At 39.5% G+C, this 19,004-nt stretch overlaps 1 protein-coding gene across 6 annotated transcripts in view; it reads right to left on the reverse strand.

The window, feature by feature from the left end:
• The window catches only part of EBF1 (EBF transcription factor 1), a 409,466-nt gene that overhangs the window by 85,925 nt on the left and 304,537 nt on the right, over nt 1-19,004 (reverse strand). For all 6 annotated transcript variants that reach the window (XM_044450986.1, XM_044450985.1, XM_044450984.1 and 3 more), the window contains exon 10: nt 9,259-9,385. In XM_044450986.1, coding sequence (XP_044306921.1) covers nt 9,259-9,385 — 127 coding nt within the window. The remainder of the gene's footprint in view (nt 1-9,258; nt 9,386-19,004) is intronic.

The raw sequence follows: 19,004 nt of genomic DNA on the forward strand, positions 1-19,004 counted from the left end.
TCAGCCAAAAAGCTGGACTAATGGCAGATGTGCTGTACGGGAATGTTTACCATTTTGTAGTGTTTTTCAGTCTAGGCTAAGTGTTCACATGTCTTCTCTTCTCTTCTTTTCACAATGGCAGTGACTGTGGGTCTTGGGAGGCTTCCAGCTTAGGCAGCTGTTTGCAGCTCGGGCGGGGGGGGGGGGGGCTGCAAACACTATTGCATCCTTATCATTGAGTGGGATACACATTTCACAACAAACAAGCCAAAATAGGCTACCCCAGTGCCAGAGAAGCAAACAGAAGTGCGAGAGATAGGTAAAGAAAAAATACTTCATGGTGACTAGGACAGCAGCATAGTATGATCTGTGTCAGCCTTAAATACAGGAAAAGTGGGAAATATCATTAGGAATGTTTGGGGACATTTAAGAAGCACTCAAACTACATGCTATCTCTTTTTCCCCTCCCCGCTTCACTTTGTACTTAAAACCAATACAATTAATTCTTTTTAAAAGAGTGTACATGGAATTTGAGTATGCTACCTGATTAGCAGACTTTCCATAGTTAAGGGCTATTTGTCTTCATTTGAAAATCATTGGCAAACTTAAGGATCTTAACATGAAAAGCAAGGTATTATGATTAAGTCTAAATGCTTTAGTTCTGTTCATCTGATTCACAACAGGAGGAAGAGAACAAAAACTGAAGCAGCCTTATCTTCAGTGTTACATTAATACTTTTAATTTTTTTTTTGGGGGGGAGTCTTGCTTTCATACCCCACTCAAAAATATCAAATCAGAAAAAAAGGTTTGAATTACAGACAGACAGAATTTGCTGGACTCTTAATATACATACTCTAGAGTTGTATATCTTATTTCAACTTTCCATTGTTCTGATGAAACTGGCTTTTTGTCTTCATTGAAACCAATCAGTTATTAAGCCATTATTAAGTAATCATGTGAATAATAAAAAACACAGGGTGGGACATTGTAAAGTTAATGAGGTTGTGTATTACAACAGCCACTCCATTTAATAATGTTTCAGGACAAAATACCCATTCCGTTCTGTTCAAAGTTAGTTGGAATAAGGATAGATGTTGGGTCAGGGGGACCCAACATTTGGTGGGATGCTACAAGACTGGCTGTCAGTCTCTCCCTTACTATTGTTTGTTTGAAGCCAACTAACACAGCTTTTCTCTTTCAAGATTTTATCAAATGCATAACTTTCCACTATTGTATTGCCTCCCCATTTCTTCCTCCTATCTTCCATTGTCTTGCCTCCACTCCAGTTTTGGTCTTCCTCTGCCTGCCCCAGTCCTCTCTGCTTCTGCCTTCTTCCACCACAACATCAGGTTGTACCAGGTGCTCCTCTCTGCTGCCCTCCACCCACCCCACCCTTACCAAACAGTAGCAATGGAATCCCTTATTTTCTTTTAAGAGCCAGGAGTGCTTCAATAAAGTGCTGGTTTCCAGCTGCCCAACATCATGAATTTTTAAGATGCTTCTGGGTCCATGAGGGACATTCTGTAGAATAAAGATGGTGGGTGGGTAGATACCAGTACTTCATGTTGCAGCATGCCAAACCACCCTGTTAAACTATGGACTAAAATCAACAGTGCAGGTAAAGTTGGAGACTGCACAGTTACTGAGAGAGGTGTTCATCTACAGTCACCATATTGCCAAACCCTCACACTGGGTACATGAATTTCTCCTGCAGTTACCTTCAGGTAACTGAAAACCCCACACAGCTAAGAGGTGCTATAAAAATGCACAAAGCGTTGGAAATATTTTAAGATGTTTATAATATAATTTGAATAATTTCACTGAAAGTTCCATAATGCCATTTCTATAAAGGATTTTAAAATCCACTTATGCATACAGATATACTCATCTATTGGGAAGTTTTAGCCAACCCCAACACCAGCACTCTGACCAGGCACCCCAAAAAGCTCTATCTGATGAGAAGCCACGGCCTCAGGCCTGCAGGATGGTTACCTAGGGACACTAGCCCTGCTCCTGGCCATCCTGATGGAGACTCCCTCCTACCCAGCTCTTCCAATATGTCTTCTGAAAGATAAACTTTACAGCTTTAGCTGAAAAACTGTTGTACTTATCTTCAGTCAGTTTTAGATAGGCCAAATCCATGCTCAAAAGCAGTTCTGGGCAAAAGGTTATGCATGTGTTTGTAACATAAACATTCTTCTAAAGTAGGATGGCTTTTGCTTTTCTATGTCTCTCCAAAGGACAGTAAAATTACTAGTATGACGGATAAGCAATCATTTATGTACCTGTTCTGCCAAACTGTTTGTGTAACATTATTAGACTTGTGTTCATCATCATCATCGTCATCGTCACCATCTAGCATTAATTTGGGCAAATACAGTTAGGTGAATTTGAAATAGCTTTGCATTAAAGCTGGATTTTTTAAAAGTACAGAAAAACAGTCCCTGCTGAACACTGGAAGTTTCTGTTTTTTCTGTATTAAATTCTGTTAACATTCAAATATTAATCACTTGCTTTTCCAGCTGACTGTAAAATTATTTGAGGGAGGGGTGAAATAAATATGTTTTAATAAATCCTCTCAATGAAGTTCATATTAGTATACCTCTTATACTTTTTAAAACATAACATTTTTCCTTGCATGCAGAATCTTGATTCACTGATGGCACAAGCATTTACAGATCAAGTTTCTAAGTTGTTGGCAGTTAAAAGAAAGGGGGGAGAACCTAAAATTAATGGGTCACTAGGCATTTTCTTCTGAGAATTTAAGCACTTAACAGTAAAGGGGGGTGAGGGAGGGAGGAAATCAGTTTACAGCCAGGTGGCTTGAGGGGATATTTTGTTGAACGCTGATTAAAAATAATTTCTTCTAAATGAGACCTAACCACAAAATGGGGCCATTAATGGATACGACATTTTCACCAGAGAGGAAAATACGCCTGAATGGCTCTTGTACCACCCACAACCCCCAATTCTCTTTCCTCTTTTCTTTTCCCCTCTGTCCCTTTTCTCATTCTCAATTGCAGGGTAAATAAACACGAAGTGATGCCTCACTCTTTTCAGCCAAAAACAGAGGCCAAACTCCTCTGAGAAAACATTTGGCCTCTGTGGTTTTGTAAAACGTTCCAGAACACTGAATTCACTGACAAACACTGTGGAAAAATTCCCATCTACTGGAACACTGCGATGGAATGTTACAGTATCAGAACTTCCAATTGGTCCATTTCCTGTAGGCCTGTAATGAGACGTGTTTTTTTTAAAAAAAATAGGGGGCTATGTGGGAGTTAAAAGAAGTTCTCATGGGAAAAATGAATGGCAAGAAATTCAAGCTTTAAACTAAACAGCTAATCTGCTAGTTTGATTGTTCTTCAAAATTTACAATGAACTAATAATCCTAATTAAAACCACTTGGCCTAGTTCTGTAAAGCATCATAGCTTTTTCTATGCTTCGTTTGTACACACCACAGTCTATTATCCTCCTCACCACCCCACCCCTCCTCACCCTTCTACTGATCACTAACAAAGTGCTGACTTTGTCAGGGTGGCTGAGCTAATTTTGTGAACTCAGTGTGAAACCTTAGCTAAACAAAATTGTAGTAATTTTCCTTAATTTGTAATAGTGATTGGAGTGCAAGCGAAATTTTCCTCTTGGGTCAATCCTATAATTTTCAATTAACTAAAACTGATAGGCAGGTTTGCTCCAATCCTGCATTTCGTTTAAAGGACTTGCAGGCATTTCTGAAGGTGAGAAGTGCTGGGGTTCTGTGTTATAACTCCCTTTTTAAACAAAGCAGCCATCTAATGCAGACTAGAAGTACATAGAAGGTCCAGATGTCTTCTGTGTCCTATGCCAGGGGCTGGCAAACATTTTCTGCTCCGGGCACATTGGCACTTTGGCAAACTATCTGGGCATCACCAAAAAATGGCTGCCGTGGGATCAGGTTATATGAGGAATCAGTTGGTGGGGTGGGGGGTCTAAATCTATTAGATTGGCCCAGCATGCCCCCCTGGAATCTGGCCTATTTACTCAGTACTGGCACCAGCTTGTTCCAACCAGGGTCAAGCCAGCACATGGTCTTCTGTTTTTATAGCAGCCTATGACTTGTGCTTTTGTTTCTGAGAATTGATTCCAACCACCAGTATGAAAATATGTTAATTAAAGATCATACTAAGTGGGAGGAATACAGGACCTTGCTGGATACCAAGAAAGGTGCCTGGGGTTGCATTAGTGCCCACAGCACTATGCTGCCTGTCCCTGTTCTACATAATGTTATGAGTACTATGCAACAAAAACATATCCCCAAAACCTTGTACTATAAGTTGATTCATTTTAGGTTGATTAATTTCAGGTTTTAATTTAGAAAGACATTGGGCACACCCCTGTAAAGCTGATTGGAATTAGATACCATTGCAATTAATCAGTCAAGTATGTGCCAAGCGGAAAGGCAATGCTGAGGCAGATGCAGAAAGCTTTGAGGCTCTGCAGAATCCAGAGACTTACTTAGAGACCATGGTTTGGGCTAGGAGACCCATTCTTAAGGGGTTTAGAACAGAGCCACAGGCAGGTGGGGGCACGGCAGTAGAGAAGAAAAAGGCAGAACACCTAGGTCAAAACTAGGGAGACATAATCAAAGCCAAACTCTGGATGTTACCCAGGCCTTGACCAGATGCATTTAAAGATGGACCACGTTAAGAGGAAACAATGGGGTGTCTGTAGGATGGACAGAACCTCTGCAAAGAAAGGAGTACAGTCTTCAAGGACTGCTGCTACACAGTCTGTGTTCAGTTAGTCACGTTCACTGTTGTATTGGCTAGTAGTCTGTAGTCTGTTGGTATAAATGACTGCCTAAGGTAATGGGTTGCTACCCAAATATTGCATGCTCAGTTGAAAGAGTGTGAATTATGTACAAGATTTCTGTTTTCAAGAACAAGAATTTAAATTGAGATAGCAGACCTCAATCTGAACCCCAGAGAAAGAATCCAACTACATAGTAAAAAGCATAAACCAGAGTAATTATCTTGATGGAAACTTGGGACAGAAGGAAAGAGACACCAGTCTGTGGTACAGCCAAACATGGATAAAGCAAAATTTATCAAGGCAGAGATGGGGAACATTAGGCAGCATCTGTAGCAAGCCAGGACTCTACACAACAGTGCAGAGGGAGTGGGGAAGCCTGCATTGCAGCAAGCATTCACACTAGAGAGCCTGTAGGCAATGCAGGACATTACTGGGCACAGAAGAACCAATAAAAGTGGGGCATCGCAGCGGCAGAAAGGAGATTTCCCCCAGGGCATTAATGATATTGATCTAAGTCCTGCCAGGTCTACCAATCCTGGCAACTGTAGGGGAGTATAAAGAAGTGAGAAAAAAACGAAAAAGAATTACTGCACACACAGTATAGAAAGTGTATCTTATAGTGCAATCCTGTGCATCTGTGTCCATAAGGAAGTACTGTTAAGTTTGGTGATACTTGCTCTCAGGGAAATAAGGAAAATATTGCAATCGTATAAACACTTATTTGTGAATAAGCATCACTGGACATTGTGAATACTTCTGAATAAACATGCATAGGATTGTACAGATAAAAGGAAAATGTATGCTGTGGTTAGGATGTATGGACTTTGTTAAATCCATTCCATCTCCACAAATTGCCAGACACCTTCTGTCCATCATCTGCTCACAGGCAGAAACAGTGTACAAATTCACACTTGGCCAAATTCACAATTCTGAAAAGGCACAAGGATTTTTGTTCTCATTTTTAATATTTCTGTATGCCTAAATTCATGAAATATGTGCAATTTAGGAAAAGCTGATAAACTATGAAAAGCTGGTCAGCTGTGAAATGTCCATTCAGACAATGGATTGAGTAAGGACTAATAATCTGAAACTCAATCCTGATATCACAAGCCACTCTTCCTCCCCGCTCCCCCACCGCAACCACCCTGTATCCAGACTCTTTCCAAGTAGATAGGACAAAAGGCTTCTAAATAAAGTCTTTATTCAGTTAAAACTGGCCAGCTAGGCTGGAATTGTGATGCAAAAGAGGAGTATTTCAGAAAACATTAACGAAAGACACCAGGGAAGTTAGAAAACTAGCTACTAGGCAAATCCAGCTTAATGACCAAAAGGAGCTAACACCACTTTCAGGGCAGTTCATGCTGCTTGTGGGTCAATCAATCAGGGGGAATGTCTGGCACTATTCAGCTAGTCTGCCCTTTTGATCTGACACCATATGATCACACTAATGATGTTAAGTGTACCCCTATCTAACTCTACTTGTTCAAAAGAATCATCTGGAGAACTAGACATGATTTGGTTCTCCCAAGGCCCTTGCCATATCTCTGGGCTTGCTGGCATTGGCAACTCAGCTAAGAATTCTACCTCTTTGCTCCACCTCTGATTCTGAATCTGACACAATGACTTTGGAAGGCTGAATTTTAGGAGAAGTGGGTCTAGTCCTGACAGTTGGTAAGACTGCAATTCTGTTAGAGTGGTGCTTCTGTCCAAATGGACAGTCCTCAACCTGTTTTGGATGGGGCTGTACTCCCGTTGAAGAAGCAGATTGGTTGCCTGGGGGTTCTCCTTAAGCCCATGAAATTCAGAAGGTCTCAGTGGCATGAACCTATAAAATTTGGTTGGTGACCCAGTAACATCCCTCTCTGGAAAGGTTTGGGGATGCCTCTCTTGCAATGCAAGAACAAGAAAGCAGGAAAGAAGGGCAAGCAACTGAGTGGTGCTGACGCTCCAGCAAACATGCAGGGTGCAGTGGGGGAATCAACTCCTCTTTTCTGCAGTGCCCCCCAATTGATCCCCTTCCCTTTTGCCTGAGCATGCATCAAGCACTCCCCCACCACACCAGTGGGCCTCTCTGGAGCAGGAGTGAGGGTGCCTGATCACTTCCCTCATCTTCTCTGCTGCATGGACCCTGTCTGCATAGCAGGGACTGCTAGACAGCCTCATTGTGCTGAACTAAGCTCGTGATCACAGCTGTCAAAGAGAGGAGGCTCATTCCTTGCCGTGGTGTCTCCTGGCATATTTCCTGGAGGACTGAGAGGGAAGGAGTTGGCTGGAAGGAGGAGACGTACCAGCATGGTACATCACTGACAGGCACAGTGAGGTAAAAAAACTATGGTAACACCCAGGGTTGTTTGTCATGACTGTTGTCTGTTTATATTTGTTATTAAAATGGTTTTTATATTACGTACAAGTTATATTTTTAAGTTTTTGAGCCTTTGTAGAGTACTAAGAAGCATTTAGCTATTGGGCAGTATAGAAATGTAATAAGAAAAATGAAATAAAAACCTCCCTATAGGAGATGATGGTGAAGTATGTATTTATTCATAAAAAACCCCTCCCAGAACCCCACATTCCTGGATAATTTATAGTCAATCTCCAGTACTCTGTTCTTGGACAAGCTGCTTGAGTATGTATCTTAGCTTCAGGTGTTCCTGGATGAGTTATCTAGATTTGTTTACATCTGGCTTTAGGCCTGGTTATATGACAGGAACTGCTTTTATCCTGGTGGATTTTGCTGAATCTCTCTGTTGTTTTGATACCATTATAGTATACCGCTGAATAACCTGGCTGGTGATGTTTTAGTTTGGTTCTGGTCCTTCTTGGAGGCATAGTTTCAGAAACTGGGGCTAGAAGACTCAAACAGGATGCCAAAACTAATACGATCTTTCCTTTCCAACAACATCCAAGAAAGCTGTTCTAGTTGTGAATCTGTGTCCACTGTCAATAATGTACTGAACTGATTAAAGGCAAAGAAATTAAAGGTGCTTCTGATTAGTCAAAAAGTGGATCTGCGAGGAGGGGTTTAAGCTGTCTTTAACACTCTTTGAAGACTCTGGTTTGCAGCTTTTATGTACTCTTCAGTCTTGAATCTGGATGCTCAGCCTTCAGCAAAGCCTGGAAGCACTTCTGCACAGCTAAGGCTCATGCACCAACTATGCCCATTCTTGGAAATGTTGGGATGTGGCCACAATCAGACAAGCCTTAGCTGTATCACATTCAGACAACTGTAATGTGATCTGTGCATAAGTGCCTCTGAAGACTGTTCAGAAGCTTCAGCTGTTTCAAAACGCTAGAGAAATTCTGAGTAGAATGCAACTCCCATGGCTTAATTAGCTACCACTGTGTTTTCATACATTCTTTGTAATGCTGGTTATGGTTTACTGAGCCCTACATGCCTTGGATCCAGGTTACAAGAATGGCCAGAGCCCCTCGTGTGAACCTTCCTGGGCTTTAAGATGTCACACCAACATCTGAGGTATCAGTGATGAGACCATGAGAAAGAGCCTTCTCAGTACCTGCTCCTCTGCTCTAGAGCAACTTGCCAAAGGAAGCCCAGTTGGCCCACTTTTTTGTGAGTTTCCAACAGCAGTGGAAAAGCATTTTTGTAATATAGGCTGGGGCCCATAATCTGACTTGAAAAACATGTGAGAATTAGTTTTAGCTTCTCACTTTGGTTAATATTGGTGATGTTTAACCTGTTTGGTTTTATTACTTTGCATTGTATTGTTTAATTACTTATGCATATTAATTGATTGTATATATTTTTACATTTATATCCTGCCAGTTTTCCTTACACATTTGTCTTCATATACAGTTGATCCTCACAACCCTGAGAATCAGCAAATGGCCCAGTCACCTAGTGAGCTTCATGGCCAAGCAGGGACAAGAATCTGGATTACCTAAGTTCCCGTTCAACACTCTCACCACCATACGACTTGAGCTCTTGATTGCATTTGATTATATTTAATTGTATTTCTATTGAGCACCATTTTATGGAAAGATGGGATACAAATTAACAAATCACACAAATAAATTAAAGTGTTCATTTACATTATACAAATATATACTGACTTTCTTTTCACATCTAGAAAATAATAGAAACCATAGTTCTGAAAGATATGTCACTAAAAGACCAATGCATATAACTGTTTTCCTAGCATTTTGTAATTGTTCTTATTCATTCACATAAAAGATGACATGGAATTGAGAAAGGGCATGTCATATCCAGAAGTTGGCAGTCAATATATGACCAAAAAACTTTCCTGTTGAATACATGTGTGGGTGTTTCATGTAAGTAACATGTAAAAATCATTTTCACATAAATATCAATTTGTAAAAAGGAAAACATATCTTTGTGGTAGAAGTATCTGCTCTAATTTAGGAAAACACATCAGGGTAAAACTCAGTCTAAAAGAAACAGCATTAGACAAGGTAAAGCATATCTTTTCCCATTAAATGTTGTGTTAAAATTCAAGCAGCCTTACCTGTGTAGATGAATCTTCCAGGTGTACCCTTACAGAACTGCTTGGATTTATAGGACAATGTAACTTCTACCACGCCAGGGATGTGTCGGGGCGGTGTCTGAACTCTGATTGCATGAGGTGTAATAAGCTAAAAGAAAATATAAGAACAGTGGAAATCTATTAGATGCAGATGCATGTGCTTTAATAACACATTCTTCTCAGATCACATAAACAAACTTTGGAACATGTAATTAACCTGTCAGTGTTTGAATGTATTCTTGAAGTAACCAGCATAAAAGCCAATGACAACAATATTTGCAAATGTTCATCTTCCACACATAATAATATTAACTCTATTTTCATAGATGGCATTCATTTACTCCTAAGTACAAAAATTGCTTGTACCATACTGCAGCATTTGAATGTACTCAATTTACAAATTTATATGCATATTTTCCAAAAGATTTCCATTTGGGTACCAGCCTATGCCAGCTTCTTTAGCATATTATTGCAGGCTAACTGTAAATTTTAAATTCCTATAATGTAATACGTTCCTAGTGTCAGAGAACTATCAAGTCAAAATAAAGCCCTTCTTACCACCCTGATGTCAATGGGAGAATTAAGCATGTATATAACTCTCCCACTAAAATCTATGTCTTAAAAATGCTTACCTTTGACTGGATAATGCCAAGAGTATACAGTGGTACCTCAGTTCACAAACGCCTCAATTCACGACCAAATCGGTTCATGAACAAAAATTTTGGAAAAAAATTGCCTCCGTTTGCGGACTCTGCATCGGGTGACGACCACAATCGTGGCCATGTTCTTGTGATTGCGGCCATCTTGCCCACACGATGAGCATGATTGTGCCCATCTTCCCCACTCGCAGTCATAGACAGGCCTGTGGTCATTTGCTGTGAAGCCTTTTTGTGTGCTTTTTAGCAGATAAAGTACTGTAAAGTATTCAATAATAATATTGAATAATAGCTCCAGAGAAAGTGCAGAGCAAGCATGTTGTTAAAAAGAATGTGCAGAGTGGTAATGAAAGTGACCCGAACAGTAATGAAGGTGACCTGAACATGCAGATTTTTTGCCAAAATTGACCCTGCAGCTAAGAGACAAAGAAGAGAGGAAACTCCTGAAGGTGATCTCCCCGATGTCCTTATGGAGGGGGACTCTCCCTCCAAACAATAACCTCCCCCTCCCCACCTAGGTTAGTGCTGTCTACTGCACTGTACTTTGTTACTTTGTTGTTCTTTGTTACTTTGTTTCAAATTTTGTGATTAAAAAAATTACAGAACAGATTAACCTTATTTACATTGAACCTTATGGGCAAATTTGACTTGTTTTGTGACCAAAATCAGTTCGTGACCACATTCGTAGGGGTCAGACTGGTTTAACTTTATTTACATTGAACCTTATGGGGGAATTTGACTTGGCTCATAACCAGTTCGGGTCACAACCAGGATCGTGGAATGAATTAAGTTCGTGAACCAAAGTACCACTGTCTAACAGAGTCTGTTGGTATTTTACCATCAAAATGAATTTTCTATTCACTGACATAAAATGTTTAATTAATCAAGCTGATTTTGTAAATTCTTCAAAGTTAGTTTTTTAAAAAAAATTCAGAGTCTTTTCTTTAGCATTTTATATATTTTCTAATTTGACTTGATTTTATTTTCATACCCACTGTTTTGCCTTTCCAAAATTCCTCTTACCTCAATTATAATATAGTTATCAATACTGGAGTTTTGAAGTAATTACATTTCCAGTCGTTCATCTGTTGGCAGTATGGCACAAATTTAAAAATGGGGATTCTCTTTAAAATAATGAACGCATTGAAAAATTAACAAAAATGTAGCAAAGGCCAAAAAAAGGTGAACAAAAGTAAATAAATAAAAAGAGGAATCCTAGCTTTGCTGGTTAAGTCAGGTGTTTTAACTGCAGAAGAGCAGAAAAGGGTGGGTGTTGAGGAATGGACAGGCGTACCATATCCTAAGGACCTTTAATCCTCCAGTAATGCCCCAGAAACCTTGTGATGCTATGCAAGCCCTTTCAGGTGTTGATGCAAGCCTGGGTCATTTCACTAAGAGGTCTCAGCAATGGGGAGAAGTCCTGGCTCAGTGGCAAAGGTGGCACATGCTTTGCATACTGCCAGATTAAGTCCGAAGCATATAGAATTTAAGCGATTTCAGGCAGCACAGACTGGGTTGTTCTTCCTCTCTATAAGAGATGCTGGAGCCTCACTGCCAATCAGGGTAGATAAGGCTAACTAAGATGGACCAACGGTCTGACTCACTATAAACTGCTTCATATGTTTAGACTGATTCTCCTTTTACACTTGTGTGTGTGTGTGTGTGTGTGTGCGTGTGTGTGTGTGTGTCAGTTGAATCTTCATAGGGTATATAAGTCTGTCACCAATTTAATTCTCTTTCAACATTATTTCATGCATTATCCAATAAAAACATGTTAGTTCCCATGGAGAGAATGACATGTTTATGGTACATTGTTGCATAGTGTTAAGGTTGGAGAGAGTTCAGCAGATTTTCTGGATGGTTCATTCTTCCTCAACCTTTTTAAGTACACATACAGTATGTTGCCCATTTATTCCCAGGCATTATGCATTATTCCTGAATTCACTGATTGCACACTGAATATTTAGTTTATTTTCCTCTGAAAAATGCCAGAATCTAAAAGCTGGCAAAACAACAAGTGTGTGTATTCTGGTGCTTCCGCTGCTGCAGTTCTTGAGTTGAAATTCTGAAAGCACATTTCTATATCTTCTGAGATCTTGGCCCACCATGCTGCAGACAGGGATGAGAGATGACTTCAAGGTGTGCACAGGTATGCTGGTGGACCAGTCGGCAGCCAAGAGAAAGAGCACCAAAGACTGGGTCTCCCATTCAAGGCTAAAACCTGGCAATCTCAATTAAAAATAGAATAATATCTTTACCAAATGCTTATGCACTGCATTCCAATCTCGCTATTCAACTTTAATCCATATGCCTTTAAAGAATCAACAGAACTGAAATCAATCCTGCAACGTGCTAGGATAAAATTACTTAGAAAAAATAATTTAAAAGTGATGACCTAAGGATCTCTAGTGCATGTATTGCTTTACAGAACAAATGGCTACTTTTTTCCCTACATCACAATTAAAACATCTAAAACTGAATGACAGAGAAGAACACAACATATAGCAAGTGATCTGTTTATTCTAAGATCCTGCCCAGTGATGTTGGAAAGAAGCTCAAGAGCCTGGGAATCCCGGTTTTTTGTTTTGTTTTGTTTTGTTTTGTTTTTTTTGGGGGGTAGTATCCTATTCTTTACCGTGGCAAATACCTTGGAAGTGTGTGATAACTAAGTAGAGATAAGAAGTCTCCCTTTTCTGCTCTGTAACTAGTTTGGAGATTATGTCTGAGCGTTCCATCTGTCTTCTACTGATCAACTACAATGCTTTTTTTAAGAGGCAGATATGCTTCTCTGTGAAAAATTGTAATTTCAGTTTATTAGTGCTAAATTATATATTTTCATCCCTTTCCCACCCCAAGCCCCACCAATGTGCCATCTGACTCTCTCTCTCTCTCTTATGATGCCATCTGACTCTCTTTTTTTCAGCATCATTAGTGACAGATGTAAATGGTTAGAAACTTTCTGCCTCTTGAAAACACATGATGCTTCTCACTCAGAATTGCTGGGAGTTTGGGGAGATGTTCCTTACTATGTGTGGGACAGAGGTTGGTGCTAGGTGTACCCCATCTCTGTTACAATTAAATATGCCTTTCTGTAACAGCTTGCCACTATTCATCAAAATTCAAATATTGCCCAAATGTCCAATTCTTCTGCAAACACTGAGAAAACTGTGGTTAATTCTGGCTGGATTGTGCTCTCCCTCCACACAGGACCATCTCCAACAATGAGAGAGGGAAGTGAAGACAATATAGATGCCTTCCCTTGTTCCAGCTGGACTGTGTCCTTTCATACCATTAACCATTTCCATGGGAGAAATCCAGGCCAGAGAAGAAGGCAGATGAAGATAAGAGCAGACTCCTGCTCCAGCTGGGACCAGCTGGTATGGACTCATCACAAAATGAAGGATGTGGTATGGTGGCCACAGTGTTGGACTGGGGACTTTGGGCCAGTCACTGACTCTCAGCCTAACATACCTCACATGATTATTCTTGTGAGGATAATATAGAAGGAAGAACTTTGTAAGCTGCCTTGGGTTCCTTGAAAGAGGTAGAAAGGCAGGATATAAATATAATCTAATAATAAATAACATATACTTTAATAATCAAACCAATAAATACTGTTTTGTAGACATAGAGGGAATGGGAATTTAGAACAGAGGTGAATTGAGCAGCCCACCCCTGCATTTCTATGTAAACTACTCTAAGACGGCATTCCTGTCATCTGGCTCATATAATCTCTCTTAAATCAGTTGGGAAATGAAATAGATTAAAAGTTTAACTATAGATCTTAAAGATAGCAGGAGGTTTGTGCCTGTTACCATTTTAAAATCCCAAGTATATTGGTCTTTCCATCTGTAAAAACATGTCAGTTTTTGTAAATTGCTAGATATCCCTTTGGTTCCTATGCAAAAACAACCATAGCCAAACAACCACCATTTGCTTATTGGTTGACAGTGCTGCACTTGAACTTCAGACCAGTAGTTTGATGTGCAATGTTTGCAATATAATGACCATGGAACTGCCATTCCATTTGCAAATTCCTTTCCCACTGTCTTGACAAAAACTGTCATGAAGCCTCTTTCAGCCAAATGACAAGACTTCTTTATTTTGGCCCATTTTTGACTAAGAGGTTGAAATCGCTAAATGGGCCGAGGCTTTGTAATTTATCTGGTTGGATATTATCTCGATGTTTTATGTATAGTTCTATGACTGTAACATTCACATATCTCTGTGGACAGGCAAGGCCCACATTTTGAACACAAAGGAATTAATTTATAAAGATAAGTAATTCCTGTACTAGGAATCATCAAAAGTAAGTGATTAATCCATAGAAACATAACAAAACAAATGCATACATACTTTTGGAGTATTTAAAAAAAATGTCCTCAGATATCAGTTCCTGGGTAAACCTGGCACAGGTACTGATGTTTTAAGGCCTTGACAGACTGAAAAAATGATTTTCCTAAGACATATGGATTCAGACATGTGTTTAACCTACCTCTTGGTTCTTCTGACTGAGTTATTACTTTCGTATCCCACCTTTCTTCACTGAATTCAAAAGGACATTCATGACAATGCCCCAGCATTCTCCAATCCAGGCCCAAGATCCAGATCTGCTTAGCACCAGCAAGGCTGTTGCCTCCTATGCCTTAAAAACAGGCTGCAGAAGCGCTTCTTCAAATGTTCATATTTTGAGCCTGGAGTATGTAACAGGCTGTATAACAACCATAACTTCGGAAGCTCTCAAACTAATCTGACTTTACTGATGAACTCAGAAGGTGGCTTTGAGCACGCCACTGCTTTTTCAGGTTCAGTCCCTCATCTATGGGAATGACCAGAAATCCACACTAAGTTTTGGAGTGATAAATTCCAGATCATTCATGCCAACCATCTGATAAGCATACTACAGGAAATTTTATCTTCATAAACCTTGTGCAGCTCTAAATATCTCCTCTGTTTCTCTCTCTGCCACCATTTCCATTGCATGCATCTCTCTATCAGATGCAACCCCCACACACACATATACACACTGAACATAGTTTTAGCTTATGCTTCCCTTTTGCCCTTCTCGTCTACTGATGTGACCACAAGGGGAAACATCTGGCATAAAACAAAACAGAGTTCTCAGATATATCCAAACTTAGGGAATTCTGGTTCACTTAAAAGCAGAAGTGAAGATTTGCAATCTCTTGGACATTCCAAAGGCTGAAAGTAAAAGTGGGAGCATATAAGCCTGAAATACTGAATGGTAATTTAATGGTACATCCCAAAAGGCTGACTTTCACTCTCTGTCTCTCTTGCCTCTCCTTTCTCTGTTTTCTTCTCCAGCTGTCTTTGAGGGACAAACCAGATGTGGCTTTGTCAAGTAGTCTGGCATTCCATAGCTGATTTTTGTTAAATGAAAAATGAAGAGCCAGTGCAAGGTGGTGGATGAAAAGAGAATCCAGACCACAGAATGTGGGGACTGGAATTTTAACCCTTTGCCTCACACAGTCACTACTGGAATCTCAAAAGGGCACCCATGGCAGCTTTCTTCCCATCATGAATAGCAGGTATGAGGAAGAAGTAACCTGAGTTGATAAGTGTTGGGGACAAAGAACTAAAGTCCATCTCCCCCAGTGCTATGTCTTTAATTCAACTACCCCATTCCATGTGGTGGACCTGTTTAACCAAAAACAAATATGTAAACTGCATCACAAAAAGCCCATTTAGCTCAGTCATGGAAAACTGAATTAACCCAGCTGAATTAGTCCCAAAGTTCATCTAATTCATAATTCTGTTTCCGCAATGACCAGCCAGATGTCTTTGGGAAGCTCACATGCAGAACAGTATCTGCCACTCATTTGGGCTTGTGTTTGATAGCCTCTGATACATGTATCCACCTTGGATGGGATATGAGCAACTTCCCTGAATTAAAAAGAAACAACTTCTAAGCCACTAGCATCATCACATCCTAGGACACTGAATTCCATAACTTATTGTAACCTATTGCAAATATTGACTATAATATTATTGTTATTCATATTAACATTGTTTAAAAACAAATCACACCAAAAACATAACTAGCAAGAATTAAAAAACACATTACACATAATCAGAACTCTGCCTGAACTCCATATGACTTACACCCATCCCACTGAAGCATAAACAGGTAAGTTAAATGCCACCTGAGCTTCCATGCCATAGAGGAGGAATGCTCAGCTCATCTTATAATCAGGAGTCAAAAGAAGAACTTGGGTTCAAATCTAAACTAAAATAATTACTTCTTCCAATGGATTTTTTATACTGTTGGCACAAATTATATACAATTGCTGTTTGTGTATGACTTACATAATCCAAGTGAATAAGGTGTAACCTATTCCTTTGCACGCACACACATAAAAATGTTGTCATTTTTGAAATCATTTTCATTATGGCAGCAGAAGATTAATTGAAAACTCTGGCTTCAAGTATCTGTATTTCCACATACAATTAATGTGACAAATTATGTTTTGATGTACTTCCCTGAGTGAGAAAGGTTGTAATTATGTTAGCAAGCCCATAACTGAAATGTATGTTTAAATAATAAATACGCGTTTCCAAAATCATTTTAAATCTACATATTTAACATGCACCTCCAGTCCTCAAAGTGCTGTGCTAGCAAAAGACCTATTTTCTGCAATGATGCTCACCAATGCAGAGTTTTAAGAAAAGGACTGATAATCAGCTTCCATTTCATGCCTATAAATACTGCAATTACAAAGCTCGAACACATGTAAAATAAATTAAAATTATAATATGTACATTGGCAATTGCTTATAATGTGCATGCTCCAACAGAAAGGCTGTTTCAGAAATGAACACTTCAGTCAGCCCATGTCCCTCATTTCTCTGCTCATACAAAATAAGCTTCCTGTCTAACTCCAAGTGATGGTAGAAGCGATTACTGAAGTGCTTTTGTTCATTTAGGGGGTGATTCATTTTGGACTGCAATGAAAATTTATTTCTGGCCCTTTTGTTTTTCTGTCTCACCCCATGAAAACACTTTCAAAAGATGAGAGAGAAAAAGAAGAGAGAAAAAAGAAGTATAAAAACCCAGATATTAGGCATTTTAGTTAAAGTTACAGACTGAAATAAAAAGGTAGATTTGTTAGTTTGTTTTGGCACTGTGAAAAAGCCTGTCTGGCTGGTTAAATTCATCAGAGCTTTTCACAGAAGTCAATGTACCTAAGCTCACATTAATATATGCATATTCTCCACACCACAAAATAGTGACCTTGTGGAGATCTTGGTTATTTATGCAGTATGGTAAAGCATCTCTTGCTATGTTCTGCCAAGAGATGCTTCACCATGCTGTCAAGATCATCTCTTTTAATCAAGCCTCAGTGAAGACAATATAGGAGGACATTTCATAATCACATCTTTATGGACCCTACTTTAAAATGAACCATCACACTTTTAGGAAAGCAAAGATCCATAAAAATGGAAATGCAAAACTACGGTGGGCTTAATCCTACTACAGTAAACATTAACAAAAGGTTGTTTTTACCTTTGTTGAACTATGTGTTTCATGAGGACAACTCCTGGACACTGGTTTTAAAAATGGAGCTGGCTCATTAGATTTCTGGAAGATTTGCATGAATATATTGTATGAAAATGGCTCTATCATACATGGTGAACCCTTTAACACTAAGAAAATATGAGTGACATTGGTGGGGACATCACTTATCAACACTGAACCTATCCAAATATTAAGCTGATGGTACATTCAGAAGAAATCACTATAAAATTATGGGGTAATGAATCAAATCCCATAAATAACATTGAACTGAATATTTAGTTTTCTGAGGGCCTGATTCAAACATGCAGGAATTCACAGGTAGCATCATCTTGCAAATGTACCACCAGAGTAGGTCATATGAACATACGAAGACTTCCATCAGGTCACTATAGCCCAGCGTTGCCCATCTAGCCCACTACTGTTCACTTGGCGAGAAGCAGTTGTCAGAATGATTTTGTTATTGCCTGCACTGAGACCTAAAAACACTTTCCTCTAGGGATGCTGGAAACTGAATCTAACATACTCTATATGCAAAGCAGATGCTCTACACTGAGCTACGGACCCTCCCTTAATTGTATGTCATTCTTGTTACACCATTCTAAGCTCCTCACTCATTTTGTCAGAATTTTCCCCACCATATTGCCTAACAACCAGAGCTTTGCTGCCAGTTGACATTTGACTTTTTTTTCAAATATGAATTGAGGGTAGAGAGTTGCTTGTATGAATTTTCTAGCACATAAAAATCCCCCTCCACATGAAGCTCTTACACATCTGAGGATACTGTTGTTTGGAAGCTTTTACTCTGTTTCACGGGGTCTCCACATATGGGGTGCTTTCAGGACAAGAGACACTTACATAAGTGATCTAATATGGACTTGTCGATGTGTATGTGGTGGGGGGTTTTACACCATGTGAGTACCTACACACTGAAATGGCCTCCAAAGGCAATTTTCAAATCACTTTTTACAGAGTTCCACTATAGTCAATACAACTACTATTGGAATGGAATACATAATTTAAACAGCTCTGTCACCTGTGATGGCTGAGTAAATATGGATACAAACTTACACCAGTTTGTGAAAGGGCATAAACTGATGGACAATTAAAAAAGAAAGTTCCACAGAAATAATGCAGAAACAGATTAAATAGGTTAGGGATACAGTGGCATTAAGAGTATGGTGTCAGTCTGGTTAAGGAAAAAAAGACTGAAGTGTCTTAAACATCACAACACAAAGTAGTCATGTTGGCCATAAGAAAAAAAATCCACAATCCACACTAGGATAATTCATTTATTTATACCAACTCAAGGTCACAAAAAATGAGCAAGCTCCTAAGATCTCCTGATCTCTTCACCAGGCAAAATTCTACAAAAAGCAGAAATTGGGAGGAGGAGAAAAAGGGTGGATTTGATGTTGAAACCACCCTGTCTTGTATGTCCAGTGTCTTAAGATGCAGTGGGAGAGAAGGGTCTGCAGATATTCAAAGTGAATTGTATCAGGGGATGTGATGGTTTCAGGTTTCACCTGGATGTACCCT

Source organism: Varanus komodoensis, unplaced genomic scaffold (genome assembly GCF_004798865.1).
Source record: "Varanus komodoensis strain SLA01 unplaced genomic scaffold, ASM479886v1 scaffold6_1, whole genome shotgun sequence".
NCBI lineage: Eukaryota > Metazoa > Chordata > Lepidosauria > Squamata > Varanidae > Varanus > Varanus komodoensis.